This window comes from Rhamphochromis sp. 'chilingali' (assembly GCF_963969265.1).
Source record: "Rhamphochromis sp. 'chilingali' genome assembly, chromosome: 13".
NCBI classification, from domain to species: Eukaryota; Metazoa; Chordata; class Actinopteri; order Cichliformes; family Cichlidae; genus Rhamphochromis; species Rhamphochromis sp. 'chilingali'.
Genome location: NC_137940.1, coordinates 9,606,013 through 9,623,375, shown reverse-complemented (window position 1 = coordinate 9,623,375; position 17,363 = coordinate 9,606,013). Strand labels below are relative to the sequence as shown.

Here is a 17,363-nt window from a genome sequence, read left to right as displayed (position 1 = left end):
TCAATATCGTTTTAACGTCTCCATATTCAGTAGCCGTTTAGATTCCCTCCGCGCCGCTAGGGGGCGACATAGCCACCAATTCATGTTTCTGCGTCAGAGGTTAAAGGTTGTGAGTCTGACACCGCCACATGCATGTTGTTGATGTTGGAGACTGGAGAGATTTTCCTTACCTCGGCTTGTTTTTTCACGGTGGGTTTATTATTTTTGTTATCGTTTTATTTTGTTCTCGTCGCGTATTAAAGTTTCTTTAGCTTAAAGCAAGCTAGCACGTCTTGTTCCATTTTCGGACACCCTGTAGCCTCGGCGTCTTCATCCCTCTCACACTGAGCAAGTACTGGACAACAAACCAGCTGTTTAAAATGTTAAATGTCTTTAAAAAACTTTTGCCATCATCACTTTTATTTATTTATTTTACTGTTTATGTGTAAAAAACGTTCAGTCCTGACTCAGAAACCTTGCTAACAGCTTAATACGATTCCTTACATACATAAATTTCCTGTAAGGAGGCTCGAAGTTATTTTCACGCCTTTGAATAGTAATTAAACTCATGTGAAACAAGAATGTGTATTTATATATTTAATGTTTATGAATCTGGAGAAATGTAAACAGTTAAAATAGCCTTGATAAATACAGTTGCAGTCGTTCGTAAATAACCCAGTATTGATGAGGATACATTATTTTTATTATTTTATTTTATAATTTGTTTGGGCACTTTTAAGATTTGTTTCCCATCATAAGGCAAAACTAAAAATAACTTTTTATTTTCTATGAAATGTAGAATTGTTCCTGCATTATTTTTTTCATATGTGATATTTTCTGATTCTATTGTTAGTTTTTTTGAGTGTACCATCTCATTTGAGAGCAAACTAAAAAATGTGTATGGAGAATATAACTAAAGGGAAAAACAAACTAAGTATGTGACTTCTTTAGATGAAATTTTCAGCTGATAACATCCATTTCTTTCTTTGTTGTACACTTTAGACTTTCAAATTAATAACGCTGGTTTAAAAGATGAGGTTGAATGGATATGAGACTTTTCCAGTAAAACAAAACAAATGCAAACGTCATTTTCTCCACATTCAGCATAGTTATTCTATATTTCCCTCCAATATTATTAAGTGTTGAGCTTTAAAACTGAAACACAGATCTTGTGGTTTTAATCTGTGGTAATTTAGGTAAAAACTCTTTCAACCAAACATTTATTTTTTGCCTAATTTGTACCAAATATACTGTGTCAGGTCTCCTTTGGCACTTGGAGGCAGGTCCTGAGGTGAAATGAGGAATCTGAAACTTCTGAAGAGCCTTCGGAGCTCGGAGCTGCAGGGTCCAGGCTCGCCCCAGTGTTTCTCTGTGCGGGCGGACACCGGCTCGCTGCTTATCGCCTCTCAGTACTGCATCACAGAGTACGACCCCCGGACAGGCCAGGTGAGAAGCGATGATGTAACACTAACACACTGGAAATACTATGAAGTGCTGTTAATACTCAACAGGGTGTAGTTTAGCGTGATTCAGTGAGGAGACGGATGTGTTTCAAGTGTCCAAATTTGAATATTTAAGTGTAACATATGTTTGCCTCAAGGTGCACCTGGAATTTCTTCATACCTGTTCTGTTTGGGACTTGAACAGGGCGTCTTTCTTATAAGCTTTCAGCTCTTCCCCGTTTTTCTTCGGCAGGTTATCAGTGAAGCCTCTTTGACAGCAGACGGTTTCCTTCCAGAGGACGGCAGCGGGGTTGTGGTCGGACTTCAGGACCTGGCTGAACTGGAGTCTGCATGTTTGGCCACAGCAGGTGGTGATGTCGTCCTCTTTAACCTCAACACCTGCCAGGTTAGTAATGCTCAAAGTCAGACAGATTTTTAAAACTTGTGTCCCCCAAAAAAATCTGAAGTTAGGTTCAAGCTCTGGTTATGATCAGGGGGAAAGAAGTTTGGACAATCGGGGTCCTCAGTAAGTGTGCTCTGATCCACAGCTGGAGTGCGTCGGCAGTGTTGATAGGGGCCTCACCTCGATGAGCTGGAGTCCTGATGAAGAGCTTGTGATTCTCACTACTGGTCAGTATGTTATATAATCATCAGAAATGCTGATGATTTCCATATTGAGCAATATTTCTTAGATTAGAAACCATCACAGATGAAGAAAAGTTCATCTGTGATGGAATGTTCAATATTTGGAGTTTTTTTTTTTTTAAATTTTGTGACACATCATAGCTTAGGTAATTATTGATCACACACAGTTATAGGTGTTGTGGTTGAGTCACTAGTGTTTTGTGTTCACAGGCCAGGAAACGATCATCATGATGACTAAAGACTTTGAGCCGATCACAGAGGTTGGAATCCACCAGGACGATTTTGGTGAAGGTACGGTGACTCTAAAAAAATTAGTGGTCTCCCAGCTGAGTATCAGGAGCTACTCAGGTTCACCAGACGGTGATGTGCTCACCCACATAAGTTTGTTTTGCAGGGAAGTTCATCACCGTGGGCTGGGGGAAGAAGGAGACTCAGTTTCATGGCTCAGAGGGCAAACAGGCAGCACAGAGGAAGATCCAGGTCCCTTTTAATTACTCAAATATTTGAGTTTATAAAAAGAAACTGTAAAGTCAAGTTGATGATTTGATCATGTGCCTGCAGGAGGTGCAACCTGCTGTATCATGGGACGACCACAGGCCGCGGGTGACGTGGCGAGGGGACGGGCAACTTTTTGCCGTCAGTGCCATCTGTCCCCAAACTGGAGCCAGGAAGGTCAGAGTCTGGAACAGGGAGGGTGTCCTGCAAGCCACCAGCGAGCCCATCAACGGCCTGGAGCAGGCGCTCTGCTGGAAGTAAGTTAGTTCATTAGTTTTCCCCCTTTCTCTCTCTGGAGAACTTTTATAAATCTGAAGCACACTTATTGTTGTCTGCTTCAGACCTTCAGGCAGCCTGATAGCAAGCACTCAGCGCCATCCCAACAAGCACAGCGTGGTGTTCATGGAGAAGAATGGGCTGCTGCATGGAGACTTCGCTTTGCCGCTCAGTAAAGCCCAAGCCAAGGCATGCTCATCGAAATCACTCTTTCTGCACGAACACTGCAGCTTCTGATCCAGTGGAGAGTTTAATCAGATCATTGCACTGTGTTTGTGTTTTTAGGTGAAGGAGCTCCTGTGGAACAGTGACTCCGCTGTTTTAGTCGTCTGGTTGGAGGACATGAGTGCTGGAGAGGACAGACAGGCCAACGCTTACAGTAAGTTCACCATCAGATTTAGTGAACTGTCTGCCACAGATGCCACCAGCTGCAAACTCATTTTTGTTAAGAAGCAGGAACAGGAAAAATACCGTTAATGTGGAGAGTGTTGCATGTTGTAGTCAGTCAGAAAATCAGGAAACAAAAAAAGTGTCTTCGCTCTGCAGTCCAGCTGTGGACAGTGGCAAACTACCACTGGTATCTGAAGCAGAGCCTGGAGTTTGGACCAGACCCTCAGAAGGTGCCAGTTTGTGTCTGCTGGGACCCGGAGCGCCCCCTACGGCTCCATGTGGTGACCCGGAGCTGGACCAGTATCACCTACGACTGGGGCTGGACAACAGAACGGAGCACCGGACTGGACGCCACTGACAACGCCAGCGTGGCTGTGATTGATGGAGGTAAGGGTCAATGAAAGATGAGAGGGTGCTCAGTTGTAGATTTATTCCAGTATGGTGTTAAGATTTACCAAAATCCCCTCAGAAAAAATCTTGGTGACGACCTTCCGGCAGTGTGTGGTTCCTCCTCCCATGTGTTCCTTCGAGCTCCAGTTAAAATCACCGGTTAACCAGGTGACCTTTCTGTGCCAGCCTGAGGGAACCAATCAACTGGCAGCATTCACCGCAGATGGACAGATTTCAATCTACACCCAAGGTGGCTTAATAAAAACAAATTAATCTGTTAATTTTCCTTCAGAAAAAAAGTTGAAGTTTAAGGATTCATGTAGTTTTAGAATGTAACACCTTTTAAAATCTATTCATCAAATGCATAAAAGCGATGTTTACCGGATGTTAAAACCAGAGAGCGTTTACTTCTGAAATAAAAATGAAACTTCTAAATTTAAGTGAAAATACAACCTACTTAAAAGAAAAAATCATAATACTTAAAGTTTTGTGGCTAGAAGAAGACCTATGTGACTGTGTCTTAAATTTTTTTTGTCTCATAAACATGACTTTATCTTCCTGCATGATTCCAGATTCAGGAGAAAAATCAAACAAATTGGCAGATGGGTTCAGGGTTGTGTCTCATCCTCTCATCCTGCAGAAGTCCTTCAGGTAACACAGTCTTCAGACACACATTCTCATTTTCTTCACCTGATTAGGCTGTTTCTAGAGTTTCCCCAGATTTTTCTCCCTCCTGTAGACCGGCAGTTCTTCAGGATGTTCCTCTGGCTCTGCGGCAGCTGCTGTGGCTGCAGGATGAGCTGTTTTTGGGTGTCAGTCCTGGTCTGCTGCCAACCTCCTCCACCCTGCTGATGCTCCGCCCCAGTCAGGATGGTGGTGATACCCTCACTGTCAGGTCTGCAAACTAAGAAACCTCCTGCAGCCCCGTAAAGCTTGTAGCGTGTCACAGATGTCATTAACAATTAATCTTTCTAATAGTGATTTTCTGCCTCAGGTCTGAGGTGGAAGTGGACGGTGTTGTGGTCAGTGTGGTTCATTCCTCTCAGACAGGAACTGTGGCCCTGCAGCTGGAGGATGGACGGATCAGGAAACTGATCTGGGGTCAGCAAACGTACCTTTATTCATGCGTTTTAGCAACTGATCCATGGGTTGGGGGGTTAATTTTCCTTTTTTCATTTTTCTGACATGTTGATACTTTCCTTTGAAGCTTGTTGTACATGTAAGGAAGCTGTATCAGTTTACAGGAATAAATGTTTTATTTCTGTATATTTCTGTGTAGATTGTCAAGAGCCATCAGTGGAGGACTGGCAAGACTCCAGCGGCTGCAGCATCAACTTTCCTGTTCCCTGTGTCCAGATGGCCCTCTGCAGCATCGGCGGAGAGGTAGAAACTCACCAGCATGTAATTAATTACATGAGTAATTGTCTCTAAGTTCTAGTCTGCAAGCCTGATGCTCATGTATGCTTTTGCTTTTCATCCTCAGGAATATCTGCTCGGCTTGACGGAGAGATCTCACCTATATGCTGGAGACTCAGAGGTCTGCATTTTTCTTTCTTGTTTCATTGGCAGTGAAGAAGCAGCAGAGCTTATTAGAAATATGTGCATTTGTCTCTGCTTACTTTCAGCTCGCCTCTAGTGTTTCTTCCTTTGCGATTTGCAACGACTTCCTCCTCGTCACCACGCACTCACACACCTGCCGCTGCCTCCAGCTGAGCACGCTCACAGTGAAAGGTGGGAGTTTTTCCTCCTCTTAATAGGCCTTAGAGACCAGGGCCCGTATCCCTAAAGATTCTGAGAATCCTCTCAGAGAGCTCCTAACTTAACCTAAAAATTCCTTGCCAGGAGTTTTAGCTTAGAAGTGATTCCAGAACATTTTCAGTGAACTCTGAGCAAGGAATGGATGGAAAATCCTATCTTAGTGAGGAGGTGTGGTTGACCCCGTTGCTAGGTATGAGTCATCATTTTCAAAAGCCGTGATTGGTTGATCCTACAAGTTTGATGGAAATGAGCTTTTGGTGATAATGAGCAAAGGATGTACCCTCAAATCAATAAACATATTATATACTCTAATCTTATGCTGACTGTAATTGTAAATAATATTTCACATTCAAGAAAATATCTGGAAAATGAATAGTAAGCTGTAGGGGTTATAGCCATTAGAATCTAAAATATGTGAAAACTTAAACTCATTACACCCTGTTCAAATAATGATTCGTGTCTTATTTGCTCATATTAATATCCTAGCTGGCATATTTTGTACTTTCACTCCCATATGGACCCCGTTGAAAACAAGATGGCCTATCTCAAGAGGCTGTCCTTAATGAAGTAGAAATCACAACGTTACAAGTCCAGTGTGGTCTTAACGAGGGTAACACGGCTCAGCTTTTAGCAATGTCTGTGATTGAAGACCCAAGTCATCACTGCTGCATTGTTGCATTTTCCCGGTTGCCAAATACCTCAGGGTTGTGATTACTTTCGTCTCCGGTGTAATAGCGTTGTGGCGTCGAGTTGGTGAAGTAATTGCATCTCTAAGGAGATCCACCACAAACATGATTCCTGCACGATCCAATCTGTAGCATCTCAATAATTCCCTGTCATCCAGTGTTTGCAGGACATCTCTCCTGCCTCTTCTGTTGGCCATTTTGTGCAGCTGCTTAGGGGAACTCCTAAGCCACTAAAAGTCCTCTTCCCTGCTCTTAGCAGATCTCGCCTTAGGAGCCCTTTTAAGCGCTAGGAATCTTGAGGAATAGCTTTTATATTAACTGGGATTGTCGTGTCACTTTTAGGAGAAATTCTAAGAAAACGTCATGACTCTGAGAATTTTCTTAGAATTTGGCCGCTAGGAGCCACTTTTTGCACAAAGATTCTTTAGGGATACGGGCCCAGGTGTGAAAGTAACAATCATGATGGTTCATGACCTGGGCCCTATTTCAGGAAGCCGGTTTAGAAAACTCAGAGTGAAAAACGATACTCAGGGTTGAGTAACCCCGACCTGTCCAACTCAGAATATTCGGTTTCAGAAAGGCCGATAACAATTAGTTCAATCAACGCGGAGTTGCTTTAACCCCAAGTTAAACGCGCGCACGAGGATACATAAAGCCCTGATTAGTGGAGCACAGATTAAGCGAGTCACCATGGAGACGGAGGGAAAGAAGGCGCGGTCAATGTATTTTACAGCACTTGAGGCTGAAATTCTGATGGCAGCATATGCCGATAACATGCAAGTTTTGCGGAAAAAAAGTAACACAGCCACAGCTGCAAAAGAAAGGGAGCATGCATGGCAAAACATAGCCGACAGAGTCAATGCGTGAGTGTTAATTTAAACATTGATCTAGGGATTTCCACCCATTTAACACGTTATTTTATTATATTTTATTTTATTTTATATTTTATACATTTTATTTTGTGATGTGATGTGAGCGCAGGTGCAACCCAACAGGCCCCAAACGTTCCTGGCAGCAAGTAAAAATGAAATATAAAAATATAGTCCAAACAGGTAAGGTGTAATTGTATTATGAGCCATAGTGCTTGGTCTGTTTGTCCCATGTAAATCAATTGCAGTTAGAGGCTACATTAATTTCCCCTCTGTAAGCACTTATTGAAATTATCTGAGCACATTACAAGTACATATTTGCTTACTCTGTATGCTCAAATGTGGCCCGTTATAGCCAACAGAAAAAAAAAGCGGAGGCCCGAAAAACAGGTGGAGGTCCTCCACCACCACCACTCACAGAGGCTGAGCAGTTGGCTTCCACATTTGTGATAATGTTGGCAGCATCACATATGATCTTCACAGTGCAGAGAACACAAATTAGCATCCATTACTATAGTGAAATAATTTGTTAGTTTGAAATGCTACAGGGAGCTATGTACCTGTACATTAATGCTGTGGAAAGACTTCCTGTTCACATAGTCTCCTTCATTTACTGAAGGAGCAATGATTGGAATGTGAGTGCCATCTATACAGCCAATCACGCCTGGGAACCCTGAAAATAAATGTAAAATTTAAGTAGTAGTTCAAATATCACCACATCATGAATTAAGTTTTGTTCATCCTGATACCTGCAATTTTGTGGCATCCCTCTTTGATAAATCTTGTGGGTCTATGACCGGGGAACACCACAGACGAGTACAGGAGACGTTTCAGTGCAACTGTAACATTCCTGACTGCCCGACAGACGGTAGCCTTGGAAACGTGCTCAGCGTCACCAATATTATACAGAAAGCTCCCGTTTGCAAAAAACCGAAGTGCAATACAAATAATATGTACAGAACTGAGAGGATGTCCGCGATGTGTCACATGAGCAATATTAGGCCTGAGGATGTTATTCAAATAAATTATAGATTGTGCTGAAAAACGGTAACGTTCACACAGGAAATCATCAGGAAATGATAAAATGTCCAAACGCGCTCTAATCACTCTCTCCCGGCGGAGAGCTCTGCGGAGAATTTGGGCTTCAACATCTACTGGCTCTTCAAGGAAGGGACACGCCATGTCTGACACTTCCTACAGTCAGGTTTCTGACAAAGAGGCGGAGAAGGTCAGGGTTAGTTGAAGTAAACCTGCTAGGGGGCAGGTTAGCTTCACGGAGTGTGTCGTCATAGTAACTCACTCAGAATTAATCTAAACTCGCTTTGTGAAACCGAAAACCCAGAGTTTTCGTTAACTCAGGGTATACTTACTCAGAGATTGCACTAAACCGGCTTCCTGAAATAGGGCCCAGGTGGATAGAAGCCTCTGAGTGTTTTCAGTGTCATCATCTTGGTGTTTTAACATTGCACACTGGCTGTGTGATCATACCATGGTTTATGTAACAAGGACCATATTTACTAAATGAACTTGAAAATAGTGCTTTGAGCTCATAAACCTGTCAGTAAATGTTTACTGAGGCTGGGGGACGGTTGGAAGTGAGGGGACTGAACACTTCTATGCGCTCAGAAACCTTTTGGGTATTAGACTCCAGACACTTGCCCTTTAGGCTCCAGTCGCAACCTTGTCCCAGGGAAGCTAAGGCCTAATTATCATGTGGTCTTTTTCTAGTGTTTTATATACAGTACCAGCCAATTAAAAACAAATAAAATGCTGTTTGTTTGTTTTTTTCCTTTAATTTTGTTTTTTCCCTTCCTGGGTCCACTCCATTTGCTTTGTGCAGTTTTTCTTTTTTAAGGCAGACATATTTGTCCCTCAGGTTTTTCCCCTTCTTTGTACATTCCCTCACATCAATTCTGATCTTTTTAGCAGGAATCTGCTGACATATTGTGAGTCTTTATATTGATGCTATAATTTTCTTTTCTTATTCTGTTGTGATGATCGTTAATCTCTTATTGAAAAATTCAAAAACTGCAGTGAAAAAGTAGCGGGAAATGTGCAGGATCAGGATGAATTGCACTGAACAGGCTCATCACTGTAGTTGTGGGCTGCGCTGACCCAGAGTGTAGTAATATTTCTCAAGAGGTGCACGTCAGGTTACAGCGTAGATTTCCCGCTGAAGCATAAATCCCTGCTAACTGTGCATCGTAATCGTCATGGTTTTTAGTTGGGAAAGAGCCCACTGTGGGTCAAGTATGATTTGTTTCCACAGGTGGAGGAGTTTAAGTATCTTTGAGGTCTTATTTTCTTAACTGAGGGAAAAGCAGTGGGCGATCAGTCTGTAGTACAGATGCTATACTGGTCTGTTGTTGTGAAGAGGGAGCTGAGCTAGAAATTTACTCCATCTGTTTGATCTATGATCCATGTTATGTGTGATCCATGTTTCTACATGGATCACACATAAATGTTCACCTACAGCCATGAGCTCTGGCTATTGACTGTAAGAATGAATCACCAATACACTCAAATGGGTTTCTGGGCTCTTCCATAAAGAAGAAGTGAGTAGCTTGGTCATTTACAGCTCACTGTAGCTTGGACATAAATGTTTTTCATTTACTGAGCAAGGTCTTCTTTCTTTGTGTGTAATAGTGATGGTGAGCTGAGTGAACTTTGACCCCACAGGGTTGCAGGCGGCTCTAGCCTCCGATGGCGGTCAGAATGATCAGAATGATGAGACACTTAGACGAGTGGAGAGAGGATCCAGGATCGTCACTGTGGTGCCACAAGACACCAGAGTGATTCTGCAGGTCACACACACACACACAAGCCCGTTCAGCTATCTTAGTGAGGACCTTCATTGACATAATGGTTTCCCTAGCCCCTTACCCTAACCCTAACCATCAAAAATGAATGCCTAACCCTTACTCTTACCCTAAACCTAACCATAATCTAATTGTAACCCTGCCACTAAAACCATATTTTGACTCTCAAAAATGCCTTCAAACGTGTGGGGATTTTGATTTAAATTGTGTCCATCCAGATGCCTCGTGGGAATTTGGAGACCATACATCACAGAGCGCTGGTGCTGGCTCAGCTCAGGAAGTGGCTGGATAGGTGCGTTTGAGATCGTCTTGTTATGTTCTTTCAGAGAACATTAAGGTTCTGATATCCAGAGCCAAGACTAAACATTTTACACTAAATCATAAAAATGAGACGTGTTTGCGTAGGTGATGGCCTTCTTTTTAAAATTTTTGATCCTTTTTATTCATGGAGTTTATCTTTAAAATATATTCTGTTTATGGCTAAAATTCAAAGTTATTTCTGTTTGTTGCTATGAAACAGTTGGAAGAATTTAGAAAGTTTTAGTACACAGTTCATGCGGGATCTGAGAGTACAAATGACTGTAAACATATGTGCACCTGACATTTCTGAAGAAGAGCTTTTAAAAATGTCTCCCTTTCTACACTTCCAAAAAGTTTGAGAACCAGACATCACACCTCTAAATACTGTAGCCGAAATCTCAGCAACAACCTTCTGCTCCCAGGCTGTGATGATCTGTTCCATTACCTTTTTTTTAAACCCTTTAAATTAATTAATTAAATCTTATAAATAATGTGTTAAGACTGAAAACATTCAACTTGTTTTTTTATAACCAGTTTGAAATTCAGAGACGCCTTTGAATGCATGAGGAAGCTGAGGATCAACCTGAACTTCATTTATGATCACAACCCAAAGGTTTGTTCTGCGTCTTTATGTGTAGTTTTATAACTTTTTATTTTCCTTTAATGTTCAGGGCAGGCAGTTTATTTAAAATGAAGCTAAAGTATATAGTAATATCTACTATTAGTCACCAAAAGTGATGTGAATATATTGCAAAGCCAGAGAAGCTGCAGGAGGTTTCTGTGCATAGACACTGAAAGACGGATGGATGGGTGGATGTTTCTAAGCTATAACAAGGCTGTGAATGAGTAAAAACAATGTTATTTTTCTTCAAAGGCTTTCCTGGAGAACATAGAGACCTTCATCAAACAGCTCAGCTCCATCAACCACATCAACCTCTTCCTCACTGAACTAAAGTAAGACTTTTCAAAGAGGTCAAAGGAATACATTCTCACCTTAAAAGAAAAATGACTGTATGGTGTGACATCACCTGCTGTTTTTAAAAACTGCTGTTTTTACTGCATTTTAAAGACTTGGCATCAACATTTCAGCCACAAGTTATCCTATTGGAAAAGAATGTTTAGTATTGGTGCAGTGCATAGAAACAGATGCCTGCTAATTAGTACTAACTGATTAATTAAAATACTAGAATTTAATAAAGCTGAAAATATTGGATGTTCGTTCCCATTGAGTCATATTATTTGTTAGATCCTTTGTTTGTGGGTTTTCTCCGGGCACTCCAGTTCCCTCCCACAGCCCATAGACTTGCATATTGGTTTAACTGGTGACTGTAAATTGGCCATACGTGAAAAGATGGATGCCTGGATCAAAACAGTTTTGTATCAGGCTGTAAACATGTTTATTTCTGCTGTAAAGAGATTTTAACATGGGCGTCTACGGGGACTGACTCACTGCTGGAGCCTCAAGTGGACATTTTAGGAACTGCAGTTTCTTATTATTTGTGCATTTGTTTCGATCTTTAATCCCTGAAGGTTGCAGTTTGTTTTTTATTTTTATTTAAACAAAAAAAAAATTTCTTCCGTTTTTTACTCAGAGAGGAGGATACGACCGGTAGTATGTACCCCCGTTCTGAAAGCAGCCCGGTCCAGCCTCAGCCTGCCTCGAAGCAGAAGAAAGTGGACGTGGTGTGTGATGCTTTACGGAGTGTCATGGATTCAATGGATCCAAACAAGTCAGTGAAATCTTTTTTTTCTTAAATGATAGTAAACATATTAATGTAACAAACTGTACTATTTGCGATCTTAAAATAGCTGAAAGTAAAACTAGGAAGGATTAGAAATGTTCAGTAATTGGATCATTTGATGGGAGCAGTGGGACATAAAACAATTCTCCTTTCAGGTTCTGTCTGTCCATCCTTACTGCATATGTGAAGAAGACTGTTCCTGAGCTGGAAATTGCTCTGCAGAAGGTCCACGAGCTTCGAGGTGAGCACACCTTAGACCCATCGATGACCTTTCTGTCTGTACTTGCTCTGATCCTTCACTCAGTGCTCTGTGTGTGCATTCCTATTTAGAGAACCCTCCTAAAGCTCCTGGTGCTGTGAGTGCTGAGGAGGCGTTAAAGTACCTCCTCTTCCTCGTCAATGTCAACGACCTTTATGACTACTCGCTGGGAACATACGACTTTGACCTCGTACTCATGGTGGCGGAGAAATCCCAGAAGGTAGGAGACTGCAGGGGAAGAGGAACCACCAGACTTTACCTCAGTGCCATGATATACTATATACTTTATACAGAATCGTTGATAGTGAGATCAGTAAATAAGTTAGTGGATCATCAGGATGTGTTATTTAAAATACGTTTTACATTATTTCTAATAATGATAGACCATTTGATTTTTTTTTTTTCAAACATTAAACAGGAGACTTTAATGCTCTGAGAGCCTGTGGTGTAATCAGGGGAAAGAGTATCAGTAAATTTGGTGTGAATTAAAGACTTTTCCATGTCCAAAGTTTTGAGATCTTTATTTTTTGTGCAGCAACAGAAAGGTTAATCTTTCACATTGTGTATAGAGTAAGGATACAGCTGATTCATGTTGCTATCTCCTCAATCCCTGCAGGACCCCAAAGAGTACCTGCCTTTCTTGAACATGCTGAAGAGCCTGGAGCCAAACTACCAGCGCTACACCATCGACAAACACCTGAAGCGCTACAGAAAGGCCCTGCACCATCTCAGCAAGTGTGGTCAGTCCGCTTGTGCCTGTCAGCTTGGTCTTATCTTACTGAGAGTTGCTGTTTTTGGAAACTCTGCCAGAATCTTTTTAAGTTACATGATGAGTGTTTTTGTACAGGAGAGGAACATTTTCCTGAAGCTCTGCAGCTCGTGAAGGAACAGAAGCTCTACAGTGAAGCTCTGAGACTGTACTCAGCAGACAGCGCTCACTACAAGGTACGCACACAGCTCAGGACTGTTTCAGGTCCGTGTCGAGCTGAACCCAAACACTGCAACATGACACATGCATTCATGACACTGATCATAGTTTTTCAAATCACTAATACCAGGAATGACAAACATACACCCACAGAAGGGTTTAATCTGGCCCCGAGGATAGTTTTGCAGAAAAAATGGAAAATAAAATGGCATAAAAATCATCAAGGCTAAATCACGATGAAAGAGGCTTTCTGAGCTGTTTATTATTTCCAGGCCAGAGGTCTGATTCTTTGTCAGTTTTACAGCCTTTTGTCTGACAAAGACATCCCACATTGTCTGCCATGCCACACCAAAGTCAGGTGGTTAAACCCAAAAGAGCCGTGCTGATGGGGCTCTTTGATTTACTAGTGGAATTTCTTTGTAATGACTGGATGGATGTGGGAAAACTGAGGCATTTTGTTGAGATTGTGCTTGTTTTTCCCAGACTCAAGTTTTATAAAAGATAATTTGTTAAATGTGAAATTTGTCAGTGTTGTGTTCTCAGTCATCCACAGATCTGGATGGAGTGAAACATTTGAAACATTTCACCTCATACAGCTGTAAACACTGACTCTCAGGTATTTAACCCCTTGCAGGGTTGTCTCCTTGTATGCTGTGCAGTGCAGGGAGGAGCGTTTGGACCTTTTACATAGAAGAGACTGAACAGCCACGGCACAACATGAGGCCCAGGACTCAGCTGTACTCTCCTCTTTCCTTTAAGTGGAGATGTTTACATTTTGGACTGAGTAGACACGACACGTGGTTTAAGCAAAAGAGGCCATGTAGATCCACTGTGATTGACCATCATCAAACAGAGGTGGTGGTCTTCAACACCAGCTGATGGTGTTTAAGTATAACACAGACTTGAGATGCTTTACCAGGCGATTTGGCCCACACTCGCATCACACCGTGGCCTCTGTGACTGCAGTGAGCCACGTCTTGGGTTACGTGAGGTTCAGTTTGAGTTAAAGACACCGAAGCCTTTTGGATGAAAGCTGGACAGATCTTAAGACATTAAATATAAAAGTTTTTTCTTAATTTAAAGAAAAGGAGAACAATTTTAAAAAGTTTTTATTTTATTATTAGAGGTAATTTAAAGAAGAGAAATCAGACTACAAATGTCTTAAAAACATTTTTAAGAATAAAAAGGCACCGAGCAAAGTCTAATGGATGAAATTAACACAAATATAAATAGAGAATTTATTTTACATTCTTCGATAATCAAACCTCATTTCAAATCTCACTGTGGCACTTTACGCTGTGAATAAGGTCACACACATAAATTCACCCGTAGAAAGCGCTCACCTGTTCACCCGGTCTTGTGTTTATATGCTAGTTAATTTTGACACTTTGCTCTTTGACCTCAAGACACTGAGCTGTGCCTACGCCGAGCACCTGGTGGAGCAGCAGCAGGCGGAGCAGGCCGGCCTGCTCCTTTGGCGATGTGGAGAGCCAGCACGGGCCCTGCAAGCTTTTGCCACCAGCTCCAGCTGGAGGAACGCCATCTGCGTGGCGCAGCAGATACCGCTACCACCCGACCAGTTAGCTCTGCTGGCCAGAGACCTGGCAGGTAATCATAAGAACAGGTGGTCATGTGACCTGGAGATTAAGTGGAAAGTCAAGAAGCCACATCGCTGCTGGATTATATTTCCAGTGAATGTTTCTGCTTTGTTCCTTTGTAGAGAAGCTGAATGAACAGAGGCGCTACTCAGAAGCTGCTCTGCTGTTGGACCAGTATGCTAAAGTAAGCTCTTCTGCAGCCATGACCAACCTGAGAAATTCTGATACAGCTAAAGATCATCCAGCAGTGTAGCACTTCCTGCCTGCAGTTGCTAGCCAAGGTCTGAATGCCTGATTTTCCTTTATTCCCACAGGACTGTGAGGAAGCCATCTTAGCTCTAATCACTGGGGCATCCTGGGAGGAGGCGCTCCGATTGGTCAGTAAATAAACCGCCATCTCTTGGGCCTTTTCACTTTGCCTTCACCTTTCTTTTTACACAATAGAACACAAATATTTCCTCTGCCTGCCTCAGATTTACATGCACAACAGACAGGACATCACTGAAACCAACCTGAAACCCGCCATATTAGAAGGTAAGAGAAGTTCAGTCTCTTATTTTATTGAACCATGCTACTAAGAAAGAGGGCAGCCATACAAAGAGGGCATAGTCTTAGCATGTTGATGTTTTCCATCAGCTGTAAACACCCAAACCTCCTTCCTGGAGGCTCAGGTTGGGACTTTCACCCGACACAAGACCCGCCTGGCTGTGGTTCGAGAGCAGAAAGAGAAAGCCAGACTGGACATGCTCGGTGAGAATCGGACTGAATTAGCGGTTTTTGTGTTATCTAACGTGAACGTGTTGTGACCCGACCTTTTGTCCGCCTCACCAGACGAAGACGGTCCAGACTGTGCTGACGCTGAGCTTTACTCTGAAGCCAGCAGTGTGATGACCAATTCCAAATACTCTCACAGTAACTCCCGCATCTCCTCGTAAGCCAGCCGCTTCCACCTTAAGAGTTTGTCAAGCGTAGCCCAGCTGGAAAATACTTCAGCTTTGTTACTGATGGAATGTTTGTCAACGTGCTCGCAGGAGATCATCGAAGAACCGGCGGAAAGCAGAGAGAAAGAAGCTCAGCTTGAAGGAAGGAAGCCCAATGGAGGACAGAGCACTGATGTTCGCCCTGGCTGAGATCATCACTACTGTGGACAAAATGAGAGGTACGACTATGGAACAAAAACATCAGCAAACAGTTGTTGGTCCACATTTAGTGCTGCTCCCCTTCACAAGGTTTTTCTTTATAATCATTCCTCTTGTTTGAACTCGACATCAAAAGATTAATTCCTGGTCTGACTTGGTGTGCAATTTAAACATAGTAAGTAGAAAAGTTTTAATACAGAATTCAAGACTTGTATAAGTCACTGTACCCTTCAGTGATGTTACATCCATCTAGGTGAAACCTTATTTGTTAATTCCCCCTGACAGAGGAAGTCCACAACCTGCTGAAGGTGTTGGTGCTGTTCCAGTTTGACAAACAGGCAGAAAAGCTGCAGCTGACCTACGATGAAGCTCTGCAGATGATGGAGGCAGCAGTTCCTGAGGTGTGGCCTGAAGGCCTGCAGACCAGCCAAGCCCCGGTAAATATAGTTCTTATCATTGTCTTTAACAGTCTTTCTGCACATTTGGCTTTGTGCATTAGTATGGATCTAAAGATCTATCTTACATGAATTTACATGAACTTACATGAATCCTAAATACACTAAAAGGACCTTTTATGAAAGAGAACAAATAAAGGGAGCTGGTCACCCTGCCTGGGATAAGGGTACACTATTTGGGGGGTTTGCACTATTCAGCCTTCCTGGGAAGATGTATGGCAGGGTACTGGAGAGGTCTCTCCATTAGTCGAACATCAGATTCAGGTTTTCTTCCTGATTGTGGACCGCTGGACCAGCTCTTTATCCTCCTGAGGATATTTGGGGTGTGTAGGAGTTGCCCAACCAGTCGACATGTGTTTTGCAGTCACTGAGAAAGAATTCAAACATGTTTCTCGGAGGAATCTGTGGTAGTTTCTTCAGGAGGTTCTTCAGAAGTATGACATATCTGACTTATTGCTATGAGCTGGCCTCTCCTTTAGAGTGAGGGTTTAAATCATTTGGGAGGGACACAGAGTCGAGTCGTTACTCCTCCACATCGAAGGAGCCAGATGAGTTGGTTTGGCATCTGACTGTGATGTCACCTAGGCAAGGTATTGTGGACATGTCCTACCGGCATGAGTGTGGGCCTTTTCCTTAACGTCATTCCCTCCTTTCCTGCCCACTCCACTGACCTGTCATAAAAATGACAAAGGCCAAAAATAAATCTTAAACTTTTCCTGCTCTGCAGCTCACTGGGCCAAACTCCACGGCAAACAGCATCATGGCTTCTTTCCAACAGCAGCAGAGACCAGCAGCTTCACAGCAAGGTCAGCACAATTTGTTTCTTTAGCCAGTCACTTCTCTTCTCCTTAGTTTCACCTTTTTAGTCAGATAAATATTAAATGCCACCATTTAAAATTTTCTCTTATTGTTTCCCATCTTTTCCCCTCCGTAGACGCCGAGGTCCCGACCGCTCCAAAGATGAGAAACGGTGTCAAGTGGAAGCTCAGTGTTCTGAAGTGAATTAGTTTTGTTTTTAATTTTTAACTGTAAGGTCAAATACTAATCATGTAATAAAGAAGGACTCAATTATTGACTTCTCTTATAAAATGTGTTCATTCTCTTGAGCTCAAAGAAAACAATATGACATCACATACATTTTTTTCCCCAGAAATCAGAATAATTAATGTGGCTTTCGCTGCAGACTTTTTCCT

At 42.4% G+C, this 17,363-nt stretch overlaps 1 protein-coding gene across 1 annotated transcript; it reads left to right on the top strand.

Annotated features, from left to right (window-relative positions):
• Positions 1-78: 78 nt before the first annotated feature.
• elp1 (elongator acetyltransferase complex subunit 1) lies at positions 79-17,243 on the top strand. Its single transcript, XM_080900410.1, has 36 exons — positions 79-189; positions 1,239-1,425; positions 1,675-1,827; positions 1,970-2,051; positions 2,277-2,357; positions 2,461-2,546; positions 2,628-2,818; positions 2,903-3,026; positions 3,123-3,216; positions 3,384-3,614; positions 3,697-3,867; positions 4,190-4,268; positions 4,357-4,512; positions 4,612-4,718; positions 4,897-5,000; positions 5,101-5,154; positions 5,243-5,348; positions 9,610-9,734; positions 9,968-10,041; positions 10,584-10,662; positions 10,924-11,003; positions 11,642-11,779; positions 11,947-12,032; positions 12,122-12,270; positions 12,667-12,790; positions 12,898-12,995; positions 14,385-14,586; positions 14,699-14,760; positions 14,891-14,953; positions 15,050-15,110; positions 15,213-15,326; positions 15,408-15,507; positions 15,608-15,735; positions 16,001-16,152; positions 16,898-16,976; positions 17,105-17,243. The coding sequence occupies exons 2-36, from the start codon at positions 1,276-1,278 to the stop codon at positions 17,170-17,172; spliced, it is 3,951 nt and encodes a 1,316-aa protein (XP_080756536.1). The 5' UTR covers positions 79-189; positions 1,239-1,275; the 3' UTR covers positions 17,173-17,243.
• The last annotated feature ends 120 nt before the right edge of the window (positions 17,244-17,363 follow it).

What these genes read in the sequence shown, in the direction of transcription:
- elp1 (XM_080900410.1), top strand. Translation starts at nt 1,276, where the DNA reads ATGAGGAATCTGAAACTTCTGAAGAGCCTTCGGAGCTCGGAGCTGCAG. An exon ending in GCTTGTGATTCTCACTACTG is followed by an intron (nt 2,052 to 2,276) that starts GTCAGTATGTTA and finishes TTGTGTTCACAG; the next exon opens with GCCAGGAAACGATCATCATG. An exon ending in AGTAACTCCCGCATCTCCTC is followed by an intron (nt 15,508 to 15,607) that starts GTAAGCCAGCCG and finishes ACGTGCTCGCAG; the next exon opens with GAGATCATCGAAGAACCGGC.